At 42.4% G+C, this 27,500-nt stretch overlaps 2 protein-coding genes across 4 annotated transcripts in view; one reads left to right on the plus strand and one right to left on the minus strand.

Annotated features, from left to right (window-relative positions):
- The first annotated feature begins 156 nt into the window (after positions 1-156).
- arhgef38 (Rho guanine nucleotide exchange factor (GEF) 38) lies at positions 157-24,220 on the plus strand. 2 transcript variants are annotated; one of them, XM_058379350.1, is made up of 14 exons: positions 157-722; positions 8,656-8,831; positions 8,927-9,044; positions 9,584-9,731; positions 9,902-9,919; positions 11,116-11,315; positions 11,470-11,603; positions 18,989-19,093; positions 19,324-19,446; positions 19,532-19,828; positions 22,012-22,146; positions 22,256-22,481; positions 22,712-22,911; positions 23,181-24,220. In XM_058379350.1, exons 1-14 carry the CDS (start codon positions 503-505, stop codon positions 23,361-23,363), a joined length of 2,283 nt encoding a protein of 760 aa, XP_058235333.1. In that variant the 5' UTR covers positions 157-502; the 3' UTR covers positions 23,364-24,220. The 2 variants fall into 2 exon arrangements, with proteins under 2 accessions (XP_058235333.1, XP_058235341.1); XM_058379358.1 differs by having other exon boundaries at positions 163-722; positions 22,277-22,481.
- A 39-nt stretch (positions 24,221-24,259) lies between these two features.
- The window catches only part of ints12 (integrator complex subunit 12), an 18,296-nt gene continuing 15,055 nt past the window's right edge, over positions 24,260-27,500 (minus strand). For both annotated transcript variants that reach the window (XM_058379369.1, XM_058379378.1), the window contains exons 4-7: positions 26,301-26,485; positions 25,991-26,150; positions 25,477-25,629; positions 24,260-25,287 (exon numbers count right to left, since the gene is read on the minus strand). In XM_058379369.1, the coding sequence (XP_058235352.1) occupies positions 24,712-25,287; positions 25,477-25,629; positions 25,991-26,150; positions 26,301-26,485 (1,074 nt within the window). In that variant the 3' untranslated portion in view covers positions 24,260-24,711. The remainder of the gene's footprint in view (positions 25,288-25,476; positions 25,630-25,990; positions 26,151-26,300; positions 26,486-27,500) is intronic.

Genomic DNA, 27,500 nt, shown 5'->3' on the forward strand with positions numbered 1-27,500 from the left:
CCCGCTATATATCCTTCTCTTTCTTCTCTTTTTCATTCTCTGTGATGGCAAGAGAAAGAGAAAGACAGTCAAAGAGAGAAAGAAAGAGAGAATGGGTTCATACCACTCTCTCTCTCTCTCTCATGCTCTCTCCATTTTCTGTCACTGTCTTTCCATTTCTCCCTTTCTACATGTCCTTCTCTTTCTCTTTTTTTATTCTCAGTAAGAGTGAAAGAGAGAAGAAGATAGAGAAAGAGAAAGGGATCACACCACCCTCCTCTCTCTCTTTCTCTCTCTCTCTATGCAGTGAGCAGGTGTAGAGTGGGCGGGTTTTCTCCTGAGCCAGGTAAGTCAGAGTGGGTGGGGCCAATGGTGTGTAAAGAGAGTCAGTGTGCACAGTAGCAACAGAAGAGTTGCACCTGTTCCTCTTCTCTCTCTCTCTCTCTCTCTCTCTCTCTCTTTCTCTCTTTTTCTTGCTGTCTCTCTCTCCCCTTTTCATTTGGGGGAGGGGGTCGATCAAGGAATGGATCCAAGGGAATGTGAAGGGAATGACAGAGAGAATGAAAAAGAGGAGAAGAAAGAGAAGGACAGGAGGATTAAGAGAAGGCCCTTCCTCAGGTACCTGGAGAGGAGAAGGACGGACACCATAGTGGACGATGACTCGGGTAAAGGAGACATCAACATCAACACGCTGGTGCGCAGGAGTCAGTCCGATAAGACCGAGTACGGCGCCAGACTCAAAGGTAAGCCTTTCCCTGACTGCCCACCTTGTTGCCTTGGTAACAGCTCACCTTTGACCTCATGCAGTTCCTTTTTTTTAGACCAAGTACAGTTTCCTCTAATAATCTCCAAAGGGCTTTTGTACCGTTTATCAGAAAACGATCCACTCTGAAGGGTCAGGACATGTTTTACTGATAAAATAATGTAACTCTGACGTCTGTGTTAAAGCTTCTCTACTATAAAAAGAGAAAAAGTGTAAAATTCCAGGAGAGCAACGAGTGTAAAGAGAGCGTGAGTTTGTGCTGATGCTAAGCACCTGCTGCGTCGTTACAGAGAGCTTCTCCCACAGGACTGAAGTCACATATGCAAAGCAGCAGACAGCAGCAGAGCAAAGTCCCCGTAAACAAGAGAGAGAGAGAGAGAGAGAGAGAGAGAGAGAGAGAGAGAGAGAGGGAGAGAGAGAGAGAGAGAGAGAGAGGGAGAGAGAGAGAGACGGAGGGAGAGAGAGAGAGAGAGAGACGGAGGGAGAGAGAGAGAGGGAGAGAGAGAGAGAGAGGGAGAGAGAGAGAGAGAGGGAGAGAGAGAGAGAGAGACGGAGGGAGAGAGAGAGAGAGAGACGGAGGGAGAGAGAGAGAGAGAGACGGAGGGAGAGAGAGAGAGGGAGAGAGAGAGAGAGAGGGAGAGAGAGAGAGAGAGACAGAGGGAGAGAGAGAGAGGGAGACAGAGGGAGAGAGAGAGACAGAGGGAGAGAGAGAGAGGGAGAGAGAGGGAGGGAGAGAGAGAGAGGGAGAGAGAGAGAGGGAGAGAGAGAGGGAGAGAGAGGGAGAGAGAGAGAGGGAGAGAGAGAGAGGGAGAGAGAGGGAGGGAGAGAGAGAGAGGGAGAGAGAGAGAGAGAGAGAGAGAGAGAGAGAGAGAGAGAGAGAGAGAGAGAGAGAGAGAGAGAGAGAGAGAGAGAGGGAGACTGTTATTATTCCTATTACCTGAGATAACACACTCCACAATGTGGTCAGGTGTTGTTTATCCAGAGCAGCAGTGAGTTCTGGATTCTGATTGGTGGATCAGGGTGTTGATGAATTCTCTCTAACAGCAGCTCTCACTGTCGCGCAGCTTTATATTAATGTACTCACTCTCATACCTTGTGGTTTCCATAGCAACAGCTCCTTCACAGGGATGGGTGTGGAAGGAGTCTCCAGTGTCAGTGCTGTGTATCAGTCAGAGGTGAAGCTGGAACTTCTTCAGGACAGAGGAGTTTACACTGCTTTACTGTTTCTATGGCAACATGACCAGCTGAGATTATTATCATGTATCATGTTAACATGAAGTGAGAAAATAAAGAGAGAGAATAGAGAGAGAGAATAGAGAGAGAGAATAGAGAGAGAGAATAGAGAGAGAGGGAATAAAGAGAGGTTGGTGAGGGAATGAGTGTTTATAGCTGCTATAACAGTGTGATGTTTTTATTAATATGTGAAATTATTGTCACATTAAAGTCAGTGATGAGATTAAATATAAATGATAAACACAGTGTGTTTTTCTCATCAGCGTCTCCAGAAGGCTAATGTTAATGATGTTAGCTCATTAGCCACTGTGTTTCTCTGAGTGTGAATGATGTGGAGTGTTTCAGAAACACCAGCTGACATCAGCACTACGGGCCAACAAAACCGGCCCTGCTGCTTTCTGTGTGTGTGTGTGTGTGTGTGTGTGTGTAATTGTCCACTGTCTCTCAGTGTCAAAGAAAAGCCAAAGAAATTTGATGATTCCTGTGTGTGTGTGTGTGTGTGTGTGTGTGTGTGTGAAATGTAACCAGTCTTGAACTGCAAGTTTTTTTGGTTTACTGTGGAAACAATCAGCCATTAATAAAAGACAGACATAAACTATGTGAAGCATGTTTATGAAAATCTACACACACACACACACACACACACACACACACACATCACAGGGAACGAGGTCAACACAATGTCATGTAGTAAAGCGTTCAGGATTTTCAGCTAACAATTAAAATCCAGTGGAAATCAGTTTGGTTTAGAATCAGAATGAAGTCAGATCAACACCTCAGGAGCCGTTAGAGACGGTCAGAAACTCATCACACCTCGAAATAATCTCATCTAAAAGCTACACTGTGTGTTATTTAGTTATAATCACTGTGTAAATTCACACATACAATAAAATAAAGTATTAAATAAAATGCAGCAGAAGCTGGCCTACAGGACCACAGGGTTCTACAGGGTTCTTTTGTAAAGATGAGATTAGCTCTTTATCGTTCAGGGCTTTATAACTGTTGTGTTCTGTTGGACAGAAAACAAGTTCTGGTTAACAGTATTATAGCTAATGGACTAATTAGACATCGAAAGAGGAATGCTAATGCTAATACTTTTTACTAATAAATTGTGGATTCAACTACAACTCATCAATTCATGATTTTAATAAAGGAAGTTTAGAAAATATGTTCCATTTATAAATCATGAGAATGTTGCTGGAGAGATTGGAGTATACACTATATTACCAAAAGTTTTGGGACATCCCTCCAGATCATTGAGTTCAGGTGTTGTTTTTCAGGGGTTGGGCTTGACCACTTAGTTCCAACCCCTTTCTGTTCCAACATGACTGTGCACCAGTGACCAAAGCAAGGTCCATAAAGACATGGATGACAGTCTGGTGTGGATGAACTTGACTGGCCTGCACAGAGTCCTGACCTCAACCCGATAGAACACCTTTGGGATGAATTAGAGTGGAGACTGTGAGCCAGACCTTCTCGTCCAACATCAGTGCCTGACCTCACAAATGTGCTTCTAGAGGAATGGTCAAAAATTCCCATAAACACACTCCTAAACCTTGTGGAAAGCCTTCCCAGAAGAGATGATTATAGCTGCAAAGGGGCGGGACAACTCCATATTACATTCATGTGCAGGTAAAGGCAGACGTCCCAAAACTTTTGGCAATATAGTGTGTTTTGTGGACAATGGTTTAGTGAGCTAACAATCCTGGGGAATAGATCCTTCACAAATATTTTGATAAACAAAAAAAAAGATGCAGCAGCAATCAGACATGGCAATATCTCACACTAATCATGTAAATCAGAGCCAGTCATGTTCTGTTTTTTCGGAATTGAACACGATGATATCATCTGAATGAGGAAACACCAGTTCCTGAACAGAGATCCTTACAGAACCCGTCCAACTCGCTGTTCTCCATCAGCACCGGAAAATCTCCATTCTTCACCCCGAACTCATGTTATCTCTCAGGCTGAATGCTAACAAAGAAAATATTTAAATACAGTAAGAATAAAGAATAAAGTCACAATATATTTTACAGGAAGTAATGATGTAAAGAATAAAACACTTTGTGTGTGTGTGGTGAGAAAAAGTTGATGAAGTGTTACTGACACAAAACCTCGAGTGTTTTGTTTCTCTGATAACACACCAATTAAACTACAGCATATTATTTTTCCTTTCATAGACACATGCAGTGTTGAAGAATTCTGGTGAAGCATGTGACTTCCTGTTCCTGTTATAGCAGCTATAAACACTCGTTCCCTCAGCAGCCTCTCTCTATTCTCTCTCTTTATTTTCTCACTTCATGTTAACATGATACATGATAATAATCTCAGCTGGTCATGTTGCCATAGAAACGGTAAAGCAGTGTAAACTCCTCTGTCCTGAAGAAGTTCCAGCTTCACCTCTGACTGATACACAGCACTGACACTGGAGACTCCTTCCACACACACACACACACACACACACACACACACACACACACACCTGTGTCTGGTTCTCTCCCTGATTAGCATCATTATATAAGTTCCTGTGTTTCAGCGTATTAGTGTTGAGCTGTTTTGGTGTAAAACCTGAGAGCTGATCCAATTATCTTCAGCTGAAAGTTTTCACAAACAAACTCTAAAGTAATTCATCATCTTGTTTACTTCTGAGTTAAAACAAAGTTTATCTTCAGGTGGAGTTCCTTCACATGAATTTTTCATTGGAATTGTTCTCAGTGCTCGAAGTCCTGCTCCGAATCTACATGGTGTGCCTCAGATTTTCATACAGGTTTGTGTAGGTTCAAGGCTCGAGTTCTCAGCTTTAGTTGTTTTGTGCTTCAAACATTAAAACTCTGTACTGGTACACTGTATTGCCAAAAGTTTTGGGACACCCCTCCAAAGCATTCAGTGTAGGTGTTGTTTTTCAGGGGTTGGACCCTTAGTTCCAGTGAAAGGAACTCTTAATGCTTCAGCTTCATACCAAGACATTTTGGACAATTTCATGCTCTTTGTGGGAACAGTTTGGGGATGACCCCTTCAAATCAACATCAGATATCTCGTTGCACTCCTGGATGATCTGATGGATCTGTAGGTTTAAACTTTATGAAGTGTGTGTGATAATTATAGCTAGTAGTGTGTACATTTCTTAAAAAACATTAAGTTTTTAATAAATACATGAAGTCAGAAATTCTCTTCATCTCTTCCATTAAAGCAGATTTGTATTTGTACACGTTTTTTTCTCTTCAGAGAATTTGTAGATGATATAAACCGAAACTCTGGACGTTTACATTCAACCAAATAATCAGATTCAGATTGGGGTGAATAAAAAGTGTCTTATATAATATTAGACTAACAGTTTAATATATTCTAAACGGTTTAATGTCATCTTTTAGAACAGCACCAGGAAGTGTGTAAAGATGAGCACACACTCTGTGTGTTAACCTCACAAAAGCTCTGAGTGTGTGATGAGTCTCAGCAAAGAAAAGAAGAGAAAAGAACAACAGCATTTACCACATCAACACAGCTTTAATCAGCACAGACACTCGCTCAGCCAGTTTCTATTGTGTGTGTGTGTGTGTTTGCCCTTGTGACTTGCAGTGTTCACTCTTCTCCTACATCTAAAGTCAGTGTGTAAAAAATTCCAGAGTGGGTTTTTTGAAGTTGGAAGCAAAGCGATTGTGAGAAAAACCCGAGCGTCTTTAGGGTGTTTTTTTTTTAATACGCAATAATACAAATAAACCACATCATGGTGTCATCATTATACATCTGGCTAAAAAACACACAACTCAAACAATTTGTTCTAAATCAATACCGTGTTAGTTTACCTAAAAAAGCGATGCAGATCAACAGTTTTTTCTCCGCAGTAATGATAATGGCCCGTGTTATCGGTATCATTTGTTAGGTGTGAAATTTACACAAACGTCGACTCATAAACACTATAGACATTAATCAGAATCTTACACACAGCACAGAGCGATGATTTAGAAGTTTAACTCAGCCTGGAAGGAGCTTCGGGACAGAATCAGACACTTCAATGCAGTTACCTGATAGCGAGCTAAACAGTGTTCAGGTGATGTTTAAACATATCTGTGTGCTACACTTTCAGGAAACTCCGCCCTCATCTGATTAGAGCTTGTGTAGGGATTAACGAGTGAGAGTGAGGATGATGTGGATAAAGCCGTGAGAAAAATGATCATCACTCTGAACCCGAGTCAGGAGAGTTAGTACTACATAAGGACGCTTTAAAGGTGAAGCATGTGGAGGGGGTGGAGGGCATCGAGGGGGTGAAGGAGGTGTGGTATGAGGAGGAGGTGGTGAGGGTAGAGGAGATGGAGGGCATGGGGGAGGGTAGAGGAGGTGGATGCCGTGGAGGAGGTGTGGAGGGGGTGGAGGGGTTTGAGGGCGTGGCACTGATACAGAAGCCACCACAGCACGAGAGATAAAACGTTCAGTGGGTTGGATGTTTTACTCAGCGCTCTGAACAAACACAAAATCTGCCTTTTTATTCCTCTTACACACCACAGCAATTTACCAACAATTATCAAAGAACATCCGTTTATATTTACATTTAACAATCATTAACAAGTTCCTGTTCTCACTAACGTTATAAAACCCGTTCCCTCACAGCCCTCACGCAGCAGCTCATGTTACTGAGAAGCACAAAGTTAAATTCACGATGAAAACTTCAACAGATCAACAGATTACACACGTCCTAATCCGGTCATGTGGCACGTCCCTGTGAAGGAGCTGTTGCTATGGAAACGATAAGCTATCAGAGTGAGTGCATTAATATAAACCTGCACTAGAGTGAGAGATGCTGTTAGAGAGAATTAATCAACACCTGATCCACCAATCAGAGTCCAGAAACTCAGTAGCAGTGTAGTTTACATTTTTCTGCAATACAAACGTTGGTGGAATAAAACATCGGCACTTTTTCATTCAGTTCTTCACGTGTAGGTCACGCCAAGACGTTCCTCTGAAAGCTCTTTGTCCTCTGTGACTCTCCCGCTGTAATGTGACCTGCAATGGTCTGGATCTCCGCTTGCTCTTTTTAAAGGACGTGTGTATCACTTTCATGGGAACAGCAAGCGGGCGAGTTAATAAACTTCTGAGAGCTCTCTCTGTGTGTGTGTGTGTGTGTGTGTGTGTGGTTTGGGTGTTTGAGCTCTTTGTCTCTGCAGCACAAAAGAACTTAGAGAGAAGATCATCAGATATATAACCCTCATATATAATGTTCATGTGTTAGCCTGTTTACTCTAATGCTAGTTCCTGATTAGCCGAGATTAGCGTTACAGTAAATAGGAGATTAGTGATTAGTGTAAGGAGTGTTACTGTAATTGTGTGAGTTAGGAATTAAACTACATAACCAGATGAATTGGTTTCATTGTTACTGATAGCAGGGTATGTTTTGGCTACTATATTTTCTGCTACTAAAACTGAATACCATATGGAATAATGTTTCTTTATCTAGTAGTGTGTGTGTGTGTGTGTGTGTGTGTGTGCGTGTGTGTGTTAGTCAGGTGTTTCCCAAAGTAGGAACAGGTATGGAGAAGCATTACATCATAGTGAAGTGTAACTTGATACCCTGTGTGTGTGTGTGTGTGTGTGTGTAAGAGGAAGCACAGTGCCGTCACACTTCCTAACTCAACACTCCTCCCTCACCAGCATGCAAAGTGTGTGTGAGAAACACTCCGTCACGTCCACACCAAAAAGCTAAAGCTTAACAAACCAAGTAAGATTCCATAAAGGTAGTGTAGCAGGTGGAGGAACAGGAAGTGACAGGAAGTGGAAGAAAATCTGACCTGTGATGTAACAAAACATGACAGTCCAATTTAATCCTTAACCCTTTTCCCTAGTATACTGGTGTTCCAGTCTGCAGGTGGAATGGACATGGATGTTTTTAAGTACAATGTAATGGAGTGATGTGTCTGTGAGTCTGATCTAAAATAAGTCAGGACTTCAGCTTTCAGTGTGTTTTAGACCTGTGTTTTCCCCTCTGTTGGACACACAGAGTTTTACTGCTTTCAGCTGCTTTTTAGATGAACAAGCACTTGGAGCATCTCAGAACAGAAATACGTCTGTTAGCTAGATGTTCTAACGTTAGCTAGATGATCTGATGTTAGCTAAATGTCCTTCATGTATTATTACAGATTAAAGCTGAAACACAGGAAGTGCTTTATGGTGAAACTAATATTTTCAGAATGTAACTCTAGAAGATTCTGATGGCTTAGTATCCATGTTGTAATAGTAACTGGTTTCCACCAGAATAACCAGGGCCAGTTCTGATTGGCCAATTGTGAGCTTTGTAACATCATTTGTAACATCTTCTGTGACATTTGTTAAAACTACAAAAGAACTAAAGGATGTTTTAGATCAGTAAAGCAGAACATTTCAGTGACACGTCTGTTCCTAGAAGAGGAGAGACTCAGAAACATGGAAATGTTCTAGTGACTCCAGGGAAGTGTGAAGATGTGAAAAAGTAAAGAGAATTTCATTATGAACTTCCTCCATGTTGTTGCTGTTTCCTGCCATTTAATATGATTTCAAGGAACTGTGTAGGAACTGTGGTTTCTCTCTGTAGACCTTCAGGAGGTTCTTAAACCTTCATGAAGGCACCACAAGAATAGAATAAAAAGATATAAACAGAAATACCCTAAGATGGAGAGAAGGAATTAACATCACCTCTCATTTCATTGCTGAAGGAAAACTGGCGCCCCATGACCTCCCGTCCCCCCTACTGGAGCCTGAGGAGATCCGTCACAGGAAGATGGTGAAAAGGTCAAAGATCCTAGAGGAGCTGGTGAGGACAGAGGAGGATTACCTGAGAGATCTGGACTTGTGTATCAGGGAAGTGCTGGTACCGCTACGCAACACACAGGTAGGATGACTGGTCACACCTCTGCACTGGAATAGCTCATCTGCAGTGTCACTGTAACTCTGTGTGTGTGTGTGTGTGTGTGTGCGTGTGTTTAGGTAGTGGATGTGGACCGTCTCTTCACCAATATGGAGTCTGTGAGCGCTGTATCAGCAGAACTGCTACTCAGACTGCAGGAGGCCACAGCAGAACCTGATCCAGAAACACAGCAGATAGGTAACACACACACACACACACACACACACACACTAATACACACACATACACAGAGAAATACACAAATACACACACACACTAATACATTAATAACCTATTGAACCAATGTTAATGTATTCATTGATAGAGACTTTTTAGAGACTTCTGGATAAGAGCGTTTGCCAAATGCCAGAAATGTAATGTAAATGAACACACTAATACACACACACACATACAGAAATGCACTAAGACACACACAAATACACACACACAAGTACACTAATACACACACAGAAATACACTAATACACACACACTGATACACACACACATGCTCACACGCATACACTAACACACACAAACACTCACGCACTTGTGTGAGCTGATTGGTCGGCTGATGTAATATATAAAGACATCATCATATTACAGCAAGTGACAACTCCAGCTTTCCATCTGTGTGTTTTAGCAAGAAAACTTTAACACTTTAATCTGAAACACTTTAAACTGAACTGTATGTGTGTGTGTGTGTGTGTGTATGTGTGTGTGTGTGTGTGTGTGTAGGGGAGGTGTTTATCCAGGCGAAGGGTGCACTGGAGGATGTGTATAAGATTTACTGTTATCACCACGACGATGCCAGTGCTCTGTTAAAGAGCTACGACACACAGGAGGACGCACAGCAGCACTTCAGGACCTGTATATCTGTACTCAAGTACGCTGTTTTACACACGCACACATACACACACGCACACAAATGCACACACATACACACACACACACACGCACACACACACGCACACACACACACACACACACACACAGAGAGCTGTGGTCTTAAATATATATCTAAATCATAACTATTTGTTATTTTTCTCCTTGCAGGCAGATTTATAGCCAAGAGTGAGTACATCTTTACTTCTAATCTGAGAAAGAGTTAAAGTTTGGAGTGTGAAGTTTTCATCCTCATGGTGTGTGTGTGTGCATTTGTGTGTGTATGTGTGCATGTGTGCATTTGTGTGCGTGTGTGTGCATGTGTGTGCGTGTGCGCGTATGTGTGTGCATTTGTGTGCGTGTGTGTATGTGTGCGTGTGTGTGCGTATGTGTGCGTGTGTGCATTTGTGTGTGCATATGTGTGCGCGTGTGCGCATTTGTGTGCGTGTGTGTGCGCGTATGTGTGCGTGTGTATGCGCGTATGTGTGCGTGTGTATGCGCGTATGTGTGCGTGCACACGTGTGTATGCGCGTATGTGTGCGTGTGTGCGTGTGTGTGCGCATGTGTGCGTGTGTGTGTGCGCATGTGTGCTTGTGTGTGTATGCGTGTATGTGTGCGTGTGCGCGTGTGTGCGTGTGTATGCGCGTATGTGTGCGTGTGTGCGTGTGTATGCGCGTATGTGTGCGTGTGTATGCGCGTATGTGTGCGTGTGTGTGCGTGTGTATGCGCGTATGTGTGCGTGTGTGTATGCGCGTATGTGTGCATGTGTGTGTGCGTATGTGTGCGTGTGTGTATGCGCGTATGTGTGCATGTGTGTGCGCATGTGTGCGTGCGCGTGTATGCATGTATGTGTGCGTGTGTGTGTGTGCATTTGTGTGCGTGTGTGTGCATGCGCGTGTGTGTATGCGCGTGTGTGTGCGTGTGTGTGTGTGCATTTGTGTGCGTGTGTGTGCGCATGTGTGCGTGCGCGTGTGTGTATGCGCGTGTGTGTGCGCGTGTGTGTGTGCATTTGTGTGCGTGTGTGTGCGCATGTGTGCGTGCGCGTGTGTGTATGCGCGTGTGTGTGCGCGTGTGTGTGCGCGTGTGTGTGTGCATTTGTGCGTGCGCGTGTATGCATGTATGTGTGCGTGTGTGTGTGTGCATTTGTGTGCGTGTGTGTGCATGCGCGTGTGTGTATGCGTGTGTGTGTGCGTGTGTGCATTTGTGTGCGTGTGTGTGCGCATGTGTGCGTGCGCGTGTGTGTATGCGCGTGTGTGTGCGCGTGTGTGTGTGCATTTGTGTGCGTGTGTGCGCGCATGTGTGCGTGCGCGTGTGTGTATGCGCGTGTGTGTATGTGCGTGTGTGTGCGTGTGTGTGTGTGCATTTGTGTGCGTGTGTTTTCATAGAGGGAAATCCAACCTCCTAGACATGGGCTCTTTACTCATTAAACCTGTGCAGCGTGTGATGAAATACCCGCTCTTATTGGCTGAGCTGCAGCAGGCCACGCCCCTCGATCACCCTGACAATCAGTCGTTACAGGAAGCGCTTACGACGGTGAAAATCATCAATGCCAACATCAACGAGTTTAAGAGGAGGAAAGACATCGGTGAGGGCCAAGAGTTGGTTCATTAATTTAGAGCAAGATATGATGAACCGTAACCATAGCAACAGCAGTGTGTCTGTGCTTTAATGTGTGTTTCAGTGTAGGCGCAGTGTGAGTGTGTGTTGGTCATGTGATCAGTATGGCCTTGTGTTTACAGTGATGAAGTATAAGAGGAGTGATGATGAAGGAACACTGAAGGGGAAACTGAACAAATTAAACATTCACTCGATCAGGAAGAAATCTGACCGCATCACCGGATACTTCAAAATCCTCACCGGGGTAGAACCACAGGTATGCACACAAACCCCCGCTATACTACACTAAACTACACAATACTACACAATACTACACTAAACTACACAATACTACACAATACTACACTAAACTACACAATACTACACAATACTACACTAAACTACACAATACTACACAATACTACACCATACTACACCATACTACACAACACTACACAATACTACACCATACTACACAATACTACACCATACTACACAATACTACACCATACTACACAACACTACACCATACTACACAATACTACACAACACTACACCATACTACACAATACTACACCATACTACACAATACTACACAATACTACACTAAACTACACAATACTACACAATACTACACCATACTACACAATACTACACCATACTACACCATACTACACAATACTACACCATACTACACAATACTACACAATACTACACAATACTACACTAAACTACACAATACTACACAATACTACACCATACTACACCATACTACACCATACTACACAATACTACACCATACTACACAATACTACACAATACTACACCATACTACACCATACTACACCATACTACACAATACTACACCATACTACACAATACTACACCATACTACACAATACTACACCATACTACACCATACTACACAATACTACACCATACTACACCATACTACACAATACTACACCATACTACACAATACTACACAATACTACACAATACTACACCATACTACACAATACTACACCATACTACACAATACTACACAACACTACACCATACTACACAACACTACACCATACTACACAATACTACACCATACTACACAATACTACACAACACTACACCATACTACACAACACTACACCATACTACACCATACTACACCATACTACACAATACTACACCATACTACACCATACTACACAATACTACACCATACTACACAATACTACACCATACTACTACCATACTACACCATACTACACCATACTACACCATACTACAACCTACTACACCATACTACACCATACTACACCATACTACACAACTCTACACCATACTACACCATACTACACAATACTACACCATACTACACACACTACATACAACACTACACCATACTACACAACACTACACCATACTACACCATACTACACAACACTACACCATACTACACAACACTACACCATACTACACCATACTACACCACACTACACCACACTACACCATACTACACCATACTACACAACACTACACCATACTACACAACACTACACCATACTACACAACACTACACCATACTACACAATACTACAAAACACTACACCATACTACACCACACTACACCACACTACACCATACTACACCATACTACACAACACTACACCATACTACACCATACTACACAACACTACACCATACTACACCATACTACACCATACTACACCATACTACACAACACTACACCATACTACACCATACTACACCATACTACACAATACTACACCATACTACACAATACTACACCATACTACACAACACTACACCATACTACACCATACTACACCATACTACACAATACTACACCATACTACACAATACTACACCATACTACACCATACTACACAATACTACACCATACTACACAACACTACACCATACTACACCATACTACACAATACTACACAATACTACACCATACTACACAACACTACACAATACTACAAAACACTACACCATACTACACAACACTACACCATACTACACCATACTACACAATACTACACAATACTACACCATACTACACCATACTACACAACACTACACCATACTACACCATACTACACAATACTACACAATACTACACCATACTACACCATACTACACAACACTACACAATACTACAAAACACTACACAACACTACACCATACTACACCATACTACACCATACTACACAACACTACACCATACTACACAACACTACACCATACTACACAATACTACACCATACTACACCATACTACACAATACTACACCATACTACACAATACTATACCATACTACACCATACTACACCATACTACACCACACTACACCACACTACACCATACTACACAATACTACACCATACTACACCACACTACACCACACTACACCATACTACACCATACTACACAACACTACACCATACTACACCATACTACACCATACTACACAACACTACACCATACTACACCACACTACACAATACTACACCATACTACACCATACTACACCACACTACACCATACTACACCATACTACACCATACTACAGCATACTACACAACACTACACCATACTACACCACACTACACCATACTACACCATACTACACCATACTACACCATACTACACAACACTACACCATACTACACCATACTACAACATACTACACAACACTACACCATACTACACCATACTACACAATACTACACCATACTACACAATACTACACCATACTACACCATACTACACAATACTAAACCATACTACACAACACTACACCATACTACACAATACTACACAACACTACACCATACTACACAATACTAAACCATACTACACAACACTACACCATACTACACCATACTACACAACACTACACCATACTACACAATACTACACCATACTACACAATACTACACAATACTACACAATACTACACTAAACTACACAATACTACACAATACTACACCATACTACACAATACTACACCATACTACACAATACTACACAATACTACACAACACTACACCATACTACACCATACTACACCATACTACACCATACTACACAACCCTACACAATACTACACCATACTATACCATACTACACCATACTACACAACACTACACAATACTACACCATACTACACAATACTACACCATACTACACAACACTACACCATACTACACAACACTACACCATACTACACCATACTACACCATACTACACCATACTACACCATACTACACAATACTACACCATACTACACAACACTACACCATACTACACCATACTACACCATACTACACCATACTACACCATACTACACAACACTACACCATACTACACCATACTACACAACACTACACCATACTACACAATACTACACAACACTACACCATACTACACTATACTACACCATACTACACCATACTACACTATACTACACAATACTACACCATACTACACCATACTACACAATACTACACCATACTACACAACACTACACCATACTACACAATACTACACCATACTACACCATACTACACAATACTACACCATACTACACAATACTACACCATACTACACCATACTACACCATACTACACAACACTACACAACACTACACCATACTACACCATACTACACCATACTACACAACACTACACAACACTACACCATACTACACAATACTACACCATACTACACCATACTACACCATACTACACAATACTACACCATACTACACCATACTACACAATACTACACAATACTACACCATACTACACAACACTACACAACACTACACCATACTACACCATACTACACCATACTACACCATACTACACCATACTACACAATACTACACCATACTACACAACACTACACAACACTACACCATACTACACCATACTACACCATACTACACCATACTACACAATACTACACAACACTACACCATACTACACAACACTACACCATACTACACCATACTACACCATACTACACCATACTACACAATACTACACCATACTACACCATACTACACCATACTACACAACACTACACCATACTACACCATACTACACCATACTACACCATACTACACAACACTACACCATACTACACCATACTACACAATACTACACCATACTACACCATACTACACAACACTACACCATACTACACAACACTACACAATACTACAAAACACTACACAACACTACACCATACTACACCATACTACACCATACTACACAACACTACACCATACTACACAATACTACACCATACTACACAACACTACACCATACTACACAACACTACACAATACTACAAAACACTACACAATACTACACCATACTACACAACACTACACCATACTACACAACACTACACCATACTACACAATACTACACCATACTACACAATACTATACCATACTACACCATACTACACCACACTACACCATACTACACAATACTACACCATACTACACCATACTACACAATACTACACAATACTACACCATACTACACCATACTACACAACACTACACAACACTACACCATACTACACCATACTACACCATACTACACCATACTACACAACACTACACCATACTACACCATACTACACAATACTACACAACACTACACCATACTACACAACACTACACCATACTACACCATACTACACCATACTACACCATACTACACAACCCTACACAATACTACACCATACTATACCATACTACACCATACTACACAACACTACACAATACTACACCATACTACACAACACTACACCATACTACACAATACTACACAATACTACACAACACTACACCATACTACACAACACTACACAACACTACACCATACTACACCATACTACACCATACTACACCATACTACACAACACTACACCATACTACACCATACTACACCATACTACACAATACTACACAACACTACACCATACTACACAACACTACACCATACTACACCATACTACACCATACTACACAACCCTACACAATACTACACCATACTATACCATACTACACCATACTACACAACACTACACAATACTACACCATACTACACAACACTACACCATACTACACAATACTACACAATACTACACAACACTACACCATACTACACAATACTACACCATACTACACCATACTACACCATACTACACAATACTACACCATACTACACCATACTACACAATACTACACAATACTACACCATACTACACAATACTACACCATACTACACAACACTACACCATACTACACCATACTACCACCACCATACTACATCATACTACCACCACCATACTACCATTATCATACTACCACCACCATACTACACCATACTACCATCACTATACTACCACCACCATACTACCATCATCATACTACCACCACCATACTACCATTATCATACTACCACCACCATACTACACCATACTACCATCACTATACTACCACCACCATACTACACCATACTACCACCACCATACTACACCATACTACACAATACTACACAATACTACACCATACTACACAATACTACACCATACTACACAACACTACACCATACTACACCATACTACACCATACTACACAACACTACACCATACTACACCATACTACACAATACTACACCATACTACACAATACTACACAACACTACACCATACTACACCATACTACACAACACTACACCATACTACACCATACTACACAATACTACACCATACTACACCATACTACACTATACTACACAATACTACACCATACTACACAATACTACACCATACTACACAACACTACACCATACTACACAATACTACACCATACTACACCATACTACACCATACTACACCATACTACACAACACTACACCATACTACACCATACTACACCATACTACACCATACTACACAACACTACACCATACTACACCATACTACACAATACTACACCATACTACACCATACTACACCATACTACACAACACTACACCATACTACACCATACTACACCATACTACACAACACTACACCATACTACACCATACTACACAACACTACACCATACTACACAACACTACACCATACTACACCATACTACACAACCCTACACAATACTACACCATACTATACCATACTACACAATACTACACAATACTACACCATACTACACAACACTACACCATACTACACAATACTACACCATACTACACCATACTACACAACACTACACCATACTACACCATACTACACAACACTACACCATACTACACCATACTACACCATACTACACAATACTACACAACACTACACCATACTACACCATACTACACAACACTACACCATACTACACAATACTACACAATACTACACCATACTACACCACACTACACAATACTACACCATACAACACAATACTACACAACACTACACCATACTACACTATACTACACAATACTACACCATACTACACCATACTACACAACACTACACCATACTACACCATACTACACAATACTACACCATACTACACAACACTACACCATACTACACCACACTACACAATACTACACCATACTACACAATACTACACCATACTACACAATACTACACAACACTACACCATACTACACTATACTACACCATACTACACCATACTACACAACACTACACCATACTACACCATACTACACAATACTACACCATACTACACCATACTACACAATACTACACCATACTACACAACACTACACCATACTACACCATACTACACCATACTACACCATACTACACAATACTACACAACACTACACCATACTACACCACACTACACAATACTACACCATACTACACAATACTACACAACACTACACCATACTACACTATACTACACAATACTACACCATACTACACCATACTACACAACACTACACCATACTACACCATACTACACAATACTACACCATACTACACAATACTACACCATACTACACAATACTACACAACACTACACCATACTACACCATACTACACAACACTACACCATACTACACAATACTACACAACACTACACCATACTACACAATACTACACAACACTACACCATACTACACCATACTACACAACACTACACCATACTACACTATACTACACAATACTACACAACACTACACCATACTACACCATACTACACAATACTACACCATACTACACAATACTACACAATACTACACCATACTACACCATACTACACAACACTACACCATACTACACCATACTACACAATACTACACCATACTACACCATACTACACCATACTACACAACACTACACCATACTACACAACACTACACCATACTACACCATACTACACCATACTACACAACACTACACCATACTACACCATACTACACAATACTACACCATACTACAGAGATTACAGTCTGACTCATTACATAACTGTATGTAATATGAGGAATAGTGAAATACCTGGTACAAGGGCTCTCTCTCTCTCTCTCTCTCTCTTTCTCTTTGTATCTCTCTCTCTCTCTCTCTCTCTCTCAGGTGCGTGATGAAGCCTTCGATAGAGAAGAAAAACTCTTCCGTAATCTGGAGAAAGCCATCAGGCAGCTGATCAAAAATCTCAACATCTACCTGTTCCATGCACAGGTACCCCCCCAACCCCCCCAACCCCCACCCACACACACACTTCCTCAGGGAGATATACTGTCAACATTATTAATACCACCACAATTTTTTTTAAACCACAGTAATTTACTAACATTTCAATTAATATTTATTTATTTAAAAAGTCATAATTTTGATCAGTTTGTAGCTTCAGTTAGATTTATGTGGAACATTTTCTTATCGTTTGTTTATCTGTGTTTGTGGTCTGATAGGACATGATCGCGGTGGCGGTGCAGGATGTGGAGGATTTAGAGGCCATCATGAAGGATCCGGATAAAATCGACACCAACGGTTTCCAGCACAGGAGGAACGGTCACGATCCCTATAAACACCTGGTGAGAACAGCTAACGCCAACACTAAAGCCAAAGCTTCGATGTTAAAGCTCAGGCATTAACAGGGTCATGTTCTCCACCTCTCAGGTGGAGCGGCTGGAGAGGTCGGTGCTGTCCCCACTGTCCTCTCTACAGGCCATGTTCACGTCCCCTCAGAAGCTGATCCAGAAGCGTTATGATAAGCTTCTGGACTCGTGTTCCTCAGGCAGTGAGGAGCAGCTTCAGGCTCAGCGTGACTACCAGGCACTAAACGCTCAGCTCACAGTCGACCTGCAGCACTTCAACCACGCCGCCCTGACCATCCTCACCAACTGCCTGCTCACTATCATCAAGCTGCTCCGGGAACTGACCGAGGGGGCCAAACCAACCGTACACCAACTTCCTGTAAGGCTCACACAGCTCCCATCACATGGGTTCTGACCGGCTATAAGAAGTCATGATATCAGGTGTTACTAAATTCATTGTAAATGATTTCACTTCACTGCTGAGTTCTTGGTGGATCAGGTGGTGATGAATTCTCTCTAACAGCAGCTCTGACTGTAGCACAGCTTTATATTAATGTACTCGCTCTCATACCTTATGGTTTCCATAGCAACAGCTCCTTCACACAATCGTGTGTAAACGGGGATATGATGGAGACTTTTATTTTTGTATGATGTGTGTAAGGATTCTCCAGTGTCAGTGCTGTGTATCAGTGTGTGTGTGTGTGTGTGTATGATGTGTGTAAGGATTCTCCAGTGTCAGTGCTGTGTATCAGTGTGTGTGTGTGTGTGTGTGTATGATGTGTGTAAGGATTCTCCAGTGTCAGTGCTGTGTATCAGTGTGTGTGTGTGTGTGTATGATGTGTGTAAGGATTCTCCAGTGTCAGTGCTGTGTATCAGTGTGTGTGTGTGTGTGTGTGTGTATGATGTGTGTAAGGATTCTCCAGTGTCAGTGCTGTGTATCAGTGTGTGTGTGTGTGTATGATGTGTGTAAGGATTCTCCAGTGTCAGTGCTGTGTATCAGTGTGTGTGTGTGTGTGTGTGTATGATGTGTGTAAGGATTCTCCAGTGTCAGTGCTGTGTATCAGTGTGTGTGTGTGTGTGTGTGTATGATGTGTGTAAGGATTCTCCAGTGTCAGTGCTGTGTATCAGTGTGTGTGTGTGTGTGTGTATGATGTGTGTAAGGATTCTCCAGTGTCAGTGCTGTGTATCAGTGTGTGTTGTGTAGATTCTCAGTGCTGTGTCGTGTGTGTGTGTGTATGATGTGTGTAAGGATTCTCCAGTGTCAGTGCTGTGTATCAGTGTGTGTGTGTGTGTGTGTGTGTGTATGATGTGTGTAAGGATTCTCCAGTGTCAGTGCTGTGTATCAGTGTGTGTGTGTGTGTGTGTGTGTATGATGTGTGTAAGGATTCTCCAGTGTCAGTGCTGTGTATCAGTGTGTGTGTGTGTGTGTGTATGATGTGTGTAAGGATTCTCCAGTGTCAGTGCTGTGTATCAGTGTGTGTGTGTGTGTGTATGATGTGTGTAAGGATTCTCCAGTGTCAGTGCTGTGTATCAGTGTGTGTGTGTGTGTGTGTGTATGATGTGTGTAAGGATTCTCCAGTGTCAGTGCTGTGTATCAGTGTGTGTGTATGATGTGTGTAAGGATTCTCCAGTGTCAGTGCTGTGTATCAGTGTGTGTGTGTGTGTGTGTGTGTATGATGTGTGTAAGGATTCTCCAGTGTCAGTGCTGTGTATCAGTGTGTGTGTGTGTGTGTGTGTATGATGTGTGTAAGGATTCTCCAGTGTCAGTGCTGTGTATCAGTGTGTGTGTGTGTGTGTGTGTATGATGTGTGTAAGGATTCTCCAGTGTCAGTGCTGTGTATCAGTGTGTGTGTGTGTGTGTGTGTGTGTATGATGTGTGTAAGGATTCTCCAGTGTCAGTGCTGTGTATCAGTGTGTGTGTGTGTGTGTGTGTATGATGTGTGTAAGGATTCTCCAGTGTCAGTGCTGTGTATCAGTGTGTGTGTGTGTGTGTGTGTATGATGTGTGTAAGGATTCTCCAGTGTCAGTGCTGTGTATCAGTGTGTGTGTGTGTGTGTGTGTATGATGTGTGTAAGGATTCTCCAGTGTCAGTGCTGTGTATCAGTGTGTGTGTGTGTGTGTGTGTATGATGTGTGTAAGGATTCTCCAGTGTCAGTGCTGTGTATCAGTGTGTGTGTGTGTGTGTGTGTGTATGATGTGTGTAAGGATTCTCCAGTGTCAGTGCTGTGTATCAGTGTGTGTGTGTGTGTGTGTGTATGATGTGTGTAAGGATTCTCCAGTGTCAGTGCTGTGTATCAGTGTGTGTGTGTGTGTGTGTATGATGTGTGTAAGGATTCTCCAGTGTCAGTGCTGTGTATCAGTGTGTGTGTGTGTATGATGTGTGTAAGGATTCTCCAGTGCTCCAGTGTCAGTGCTGTGTATCAGCCAGGGCTGAAGCTGGAACCTAAACATCTTTAGGAGTCTCAGTAAAGCTGTGTTTTGTGTCTTATTATCTTGAAGAGAGAGAAAAAGATTTCCTGGTGTTAACAGTGACAGTGATCGTGTTTAGTCCTTGTGTTTTAGGCTCCTCTGTCGAACATCAGCGAAGTGCACTACAGCATCATGGAGGAGATTAGCAACCTGACGTTCTTCAGAGAAAACTCACAGAGACTGATGGAGAGAAAAGTCAGCTTTGAGAAACGAGAGAGAAGGAACATGGTAAGATTCAGGGCTGTGTTAAATCATGCACTTCTTTTTTACCCTAAAGTACCTGGGTACGCTCCAGTCAGAACATAATGGTGCTTTTGCTATGTACATGTGGTCACAGAACTCTGGTGTGTGTTATCAGGCGGTGGACAGTGTGCAGCCACAGACTGAGTGTGTGAGGTCCAGGCTGATCTCTCAGTATCCCTCTGAACGTCTGTATGAACTGAAGAGGAAGTGTAATGCCACACAGGACCAGGATGTGACACTCCTGCAGGGGGAACTGGTGGCCTTACTAGAGGACCATGACCCGTTCGGCAGCACCTCTCGCTGGCTCGTCGACACCGGGAGTGAGTATAGTGTAGTATAGCGACTCCATGTCCTGCTTTTCTTCCTGCAAAAATACTCCCAAGACTGGCCATGAAGCAGTAAAATGACAAAAAGCTATAAGTGAACTAGAAGACCAACTGGGTCAGGTGTAGAATATGGAAGGCCATATGGATCAAATGAGGGTGTGAATTAATGAGTGAGGATTCTTACTCAAGACACAAGATAAAAGATCTAATGAATGTCTTTGTAGGCACTCAGGGCTACGTGTACTCCACCTTCCTGAAGCCATATAACCCTCAGCGTGATGTTCACAATGAACGCACTGAGGATTTCGACAATCTTAGTCTGTTCGTGTCGGGCAACAGGAGGGGCAGTCACTCCAGCTACAGTCCATCCACTCCATCCAGCCAACAGGAAGAGATACCGAGCCCAGAGGATGAGGAGCAGCATGTAAGTCACAGGTTCCACCTGATCCTTAGTGTTGTTACCACTAACACAACACAATACCTGGAAAACATTTTGATGTCATTTTATTGTTCATCACTTCTGCAAAAGTACTCCTGTATCCTGTAACTCAAGTGTTCATTCAGTTAAATAGTCTCTTGGATTTGTAGTTTATCCCTGTGGATGTAGGCAGAGTCATCAACTGGAGTTTGTGATGAGATGGTGATGAGATAATAACCTTTTGTAAGGAATACCTGTACTCTGTGTGTTCTCAGTTCTATGCAGTGTATGCATTTGCGGCACGCTGTGAGCAGGAGCTCAGTCTGCAGGAGTACCAGCATGTCCGAATCCTGCAGTTCTCTGACCAGGGGGGAAACAAAGACTGGTGGCTTGCGGAGTCCAACGGCCAGAGGGGCTACGTCCCCGCTAACTACCTCGGCAAGATGTCCTATGCCTGAGGGCATAACACCACACCCTAGCTAACTTCTCCTCTTAGTGTCCCATACTTCATCAGCAACAGTGAAGTGTGTTAGAGATAGAGGGCTAAATTGTGATGATCTAGATAGAGCTTTTCTGAATATGTTCAAATGCACCGTGGTGGCCTACATGAGTGTGGTTGAGGACATGTACACAATGGACTAATGTTGGTGTTTATGGCACAATAGTTTATAGGTTGTGTGGTTTTGGGCGTACCTGTAGTGGACTGATAATGGTATTTATAAACACTATATAGTGTCTAGGTTGTATGGTTTGGGACATGCCCACAGTGAACAGATGACATTTAAATGGACTATGAAGTAAACAGAATATGTGGTTTGGGACGAGCCCACAGTGGACTGATGACTGTTTATGTGCACTAGATAGTATCTAGGTTGTGTGGTTTGGGACAAGCCCACAGCAGACTGATGGTGAAGTTATAGTGCATACTTGTAAAATAGATAACATGAGGGGAAGTGCAAGGGTGCAGACTGGAACATATCCCTGTTAATTAATTATTTATTTAACACAGTTCTCCAGAATAAATAGTGATTTGCATAATGAAGGCCAAACCAGCACTAAGAGATGAACACTCTTAGCACTTTGATCTACACATCTGTGTGCAGTGTTTCCTTTTACAGATGAAGAAGATGATGAGCGTATGGACTATAGTGATTCAGATGAAGATCAGAGTATAATGATTTAATATAAATATAGATCTATATGTTTAGCTATATATTTCCAGAGCAGATATAATTATAGAAATGCTAAAGAATTAGTTTTATAAGAGATTATTAAGTAAATCTGAAATGTGATGAATAAATCTATTTTAACCTGGTGGTTTGTGTTCTTTATGACATCAGGCCAACATTTCCTGTTGTTTTACTAAAGGTGTTTATTAAAAGTACGATTTGATCAGTGCTGCAGCTTTACAACAAACGAGGCACAGAGAACACACTCACTCACACACTATCACACTCTATCACACACACAAATGAGCAGTATCTACACACACCTTCAAGTATTAGTGCTGAATTTTGGGTATTTCCTATTCTCTCAATCACTGTCTCTCTCTCTCTCTCTCTCCCCCTCACACACACATGCACTCTGATTTCTTTCTGCCAGTCTTACTTTCCTGTCATTTTGTCAATCTGTCTGTTCCTTTTTCTTTTAGTCTGTCTCTCTCTTTTTTTAAGATGTTTATTTATTTATTTTTGACTTTGGTGTCTTGTTTGTCTCTCACCCTCTCTCACCTTACTCCCTGTCTTCTCTCTCTCTGTTACATTCGTTTCTTCTCTCTCTCTCTCTCTCTCTCTCTCTCTGCGGTGTTTATTTCTTCAGCTTCCTCTGTGCTGCTTTCTTTTTCACCATCTGCAGACGTTTCATGGCGTTAAGCTGAGACTCCTGTGATGTAGGTGCTTTGCCGTCAGCTGATGCTTTCTGACTGTTGGTGGTGTTACTATTGCTGCTGCCCGCACCGCCGCCATTACCCCCGTTGCTCCCCCCGTTTGAGCCACCTGTGGCCCCATTACCCCCCGTGCCACTGGAGCCACTTGCCCCAGGTGAGGATGAGCCAGATTTTCCCGGGTTTTCCCCACTGCTGGAACGACTCAGAGCAGGTTTCCCCAGTGTGAGTGGAGGCGGCGGCTTAAGCTGGGCCGGTGCGTTCCCGTTGCCGCCATTGTTCCCGTTTCCACTTCCTGTTTGTGCTTTGGTGCCCAGTGCAAACAGACCGATGGGCTTTGAACTGGTGGAGGAGGGGAGGGGCTTAGCAAGGCCTGGTTTGGTTCCGGAAGCTGAAGCCGAAGCTGAGGTTTTGGTGAAGGCAGCCCAGCCAGTCAGGGCGCTGCCCGAGGGGAGAGAGGACGCACTGCTGGAGGAGTTCACCAGTGCCGCAGTGGATGCCTAAGACACATTCACACAGATATATTAAATCAACTTACAAACCGCGGCGAGAGAGAGTTAGCACCTGAGCTGTGAGCAGGAATATATTTTATTTTTACTATTATTAGCAATACTTTAGGTTCTGTGCTAGTACAAGACTCTGAGTGTTAAATATTTCAGTATAGTATATAACTGTCTCTCTGTCCTCACCTTGACCTCTGTCCTCTTAAAGGCCTGAAAAGATCCCGTCGTGTCTGGTTTGGGTTTCAGCTCTGCCTTCTTCACCAGCGGGTCTTTAACCACCGGTGTGACCGACGTTACAGTTGGACTTGCTTTCTGAGGAGGCTTTTGTGATTTCTGAGCCTGAAACCACAATAAGAACGCCATAAATGTACCAATGCTGACAGAACAATGTGAGTGAACTAAGTGTTCAGAAGGTATCCTAAATTAGACAGCTATAGTATATAAAACGACAGAAACTGGTGACAGATGCAGTAATATGGACAGAGGGGCTTGACCATAGGCAGAGGGAATTCAAAATGACACAATTAGCGCCCCCTGGTGCCTACAGTGTGCTGTTTATAGCTGTAGCTTTCCAGAAGAAGATTCAAAAACTCCTCAGTGAAGATGATGATGATGATATACAGGTCAAGCCCTAGCTGAGAGGAAGTGCTGTCTTTACATTACCACATAATACAGGAGTAAAAGCTGTAGATGTTCTCACCATACGCTTCATCTGGCGTGTGCAGCGTGCGCAGTACCACACCAACCTCGGGTCATTTACGTCTTTATCCGTCACCTGTGGTTTGTGACACTCCTGATGGTAAAGGTTATGGCACTCCTGACACTCCACCAGCTGATTGCCCGAGGTCACCGTCATCTGTCTGTCATTAATAAAAAAAAAAAGAGGAACAATACAGATCACCCACATTGGGAAACGCTGTACTAATATTAATGCTAGAGTTATGTCTAACATTTTATGGTTTATCTCAGATGTTCCTAGTGAACACTACAGCAAGGTGAATGTGACGAACCTGCACACAACACACACTAATCCCATCTCCATAGCAAAGTCATCAGCGTTGGTCTCGTCACTGTAGCTAAAGTCTCCCATGGGAATGTCTTTAGTCTGGAAGGCGATGGGCGAGGAACGATTTTCTGTTTTATCCATACGTGGCTTTTTAGGTGGATCAGCTGCGTCTCCACACTCTGACCTCAACTGCAGGAGAAACGGAACAAACCACACCATCATCTTACAGCACTAACAGCAAGCTGAGGTCTTTCCACTGACACAGGATCTCACACCATCAACCCACACCACATCCTGATAGAGCTCATTTTAGTGTAAAACATCGTCTATATCTATATGGATATTCTTTTAAACACAGCGTTTTGTGTTGCTGATAATGACACTTTTCAAAAACATCCTGAAAGATGGAGAAAGCCTTTTCACAGGTAAAACATGTTTTTGAAAATAAACTGTGCATGACTTGTTGTGTTTATTTTGCATGTGTACTAGGACTAGGACTTCATCATCTGGCTGATCATGCTGTTTCCTTGTGTTCTGTAATTCAGTTTAATTTCCTTCTTACATGGAGGAAACAGAATATTAATCAACTGCTCTGGTGCTATGACGCTCATGGAGAGAGATGATTATAGATCTGGATAATTATTAATTAGTGTTTTTCCTGCCCCATTTTTTTTGTGTGTGTGTGTGTGTGTGTGTTTTGGTACTGCACTGCATGGAGGCATAGTAATCATTTCTAAGGACATGTATAACATTACATGGGCAGTGGTAGCTCAAGTGGTTAAGCTTCCACCGTAGGGCCCTTGAGCAAGGCCTCCAACCCACCCTGCTCCAGGGGTGCTGACCCTACACTCTGACCCCAACCCCCAAAGATGAGATACGTGAAAAAAAGAATATCACTGTGCAGTAATGTACACTATATTGCCAGACGTTTTGGGACGCCCCTCCAAATCATTGAGTTCAGGTGTTGTTTTTCAGGGGTTGGACTCGGCCCCTTAGTTCCAGTGAAAGGAACTCTTAATGCTTCAGCTTCATACCAAGACATTTTGGACAATTTAAAGGCAGACGTCCCAAAACTTTTGGCATGCTTAATGCTTCAGCTTCATACCAAGACATTTTGGACAATTTAAAGGCAGACGTCCCAAAACTTTTGGCAATATAGTGTATGTGTGATAAATAAAGACTCCTTAACTGTAAGATTAGCGGA

This window comes from Hemibagrus wyckioides, linkage group LG03 (genome assembly GCF_019097595.1).
Source record: "Hemibagrus wyckioides isolate EC202008001 linkage group LG03, SWU_Hwy_1.0, whole genome shotgun sequence".
In the NCBI taxonomy this organism is placed as follows: Eukaryota; Metazoa; Chordata; class Actinopteri; order Siluriformes; family Bagridae; genus Hemibagrus; species Hemibagrus wyckioides.

Coding starts and splice junctions, on each gene's coding strand:
- arhgef38 (XM_058379350.1), top strand. CDS start 503: ATGGATCCAAGGGAATGTGAAGGGAATGACAGAGAGAATGAAAAAGAG. Junction 9,045..9,583: donor TCCAGAAACACAGCAGATAG/GTAACACACACA, acceptor GTGTGTGTGTAG/GGGAGGTGTTTATCCAGGCG. Junction 11,604..18,988: donor TCACCGGGGTAGAACCACAG/GTATGCACACAA, acceptor TCTCTCTCTCAG/GTGCGTGATGAAGCCTTCGA.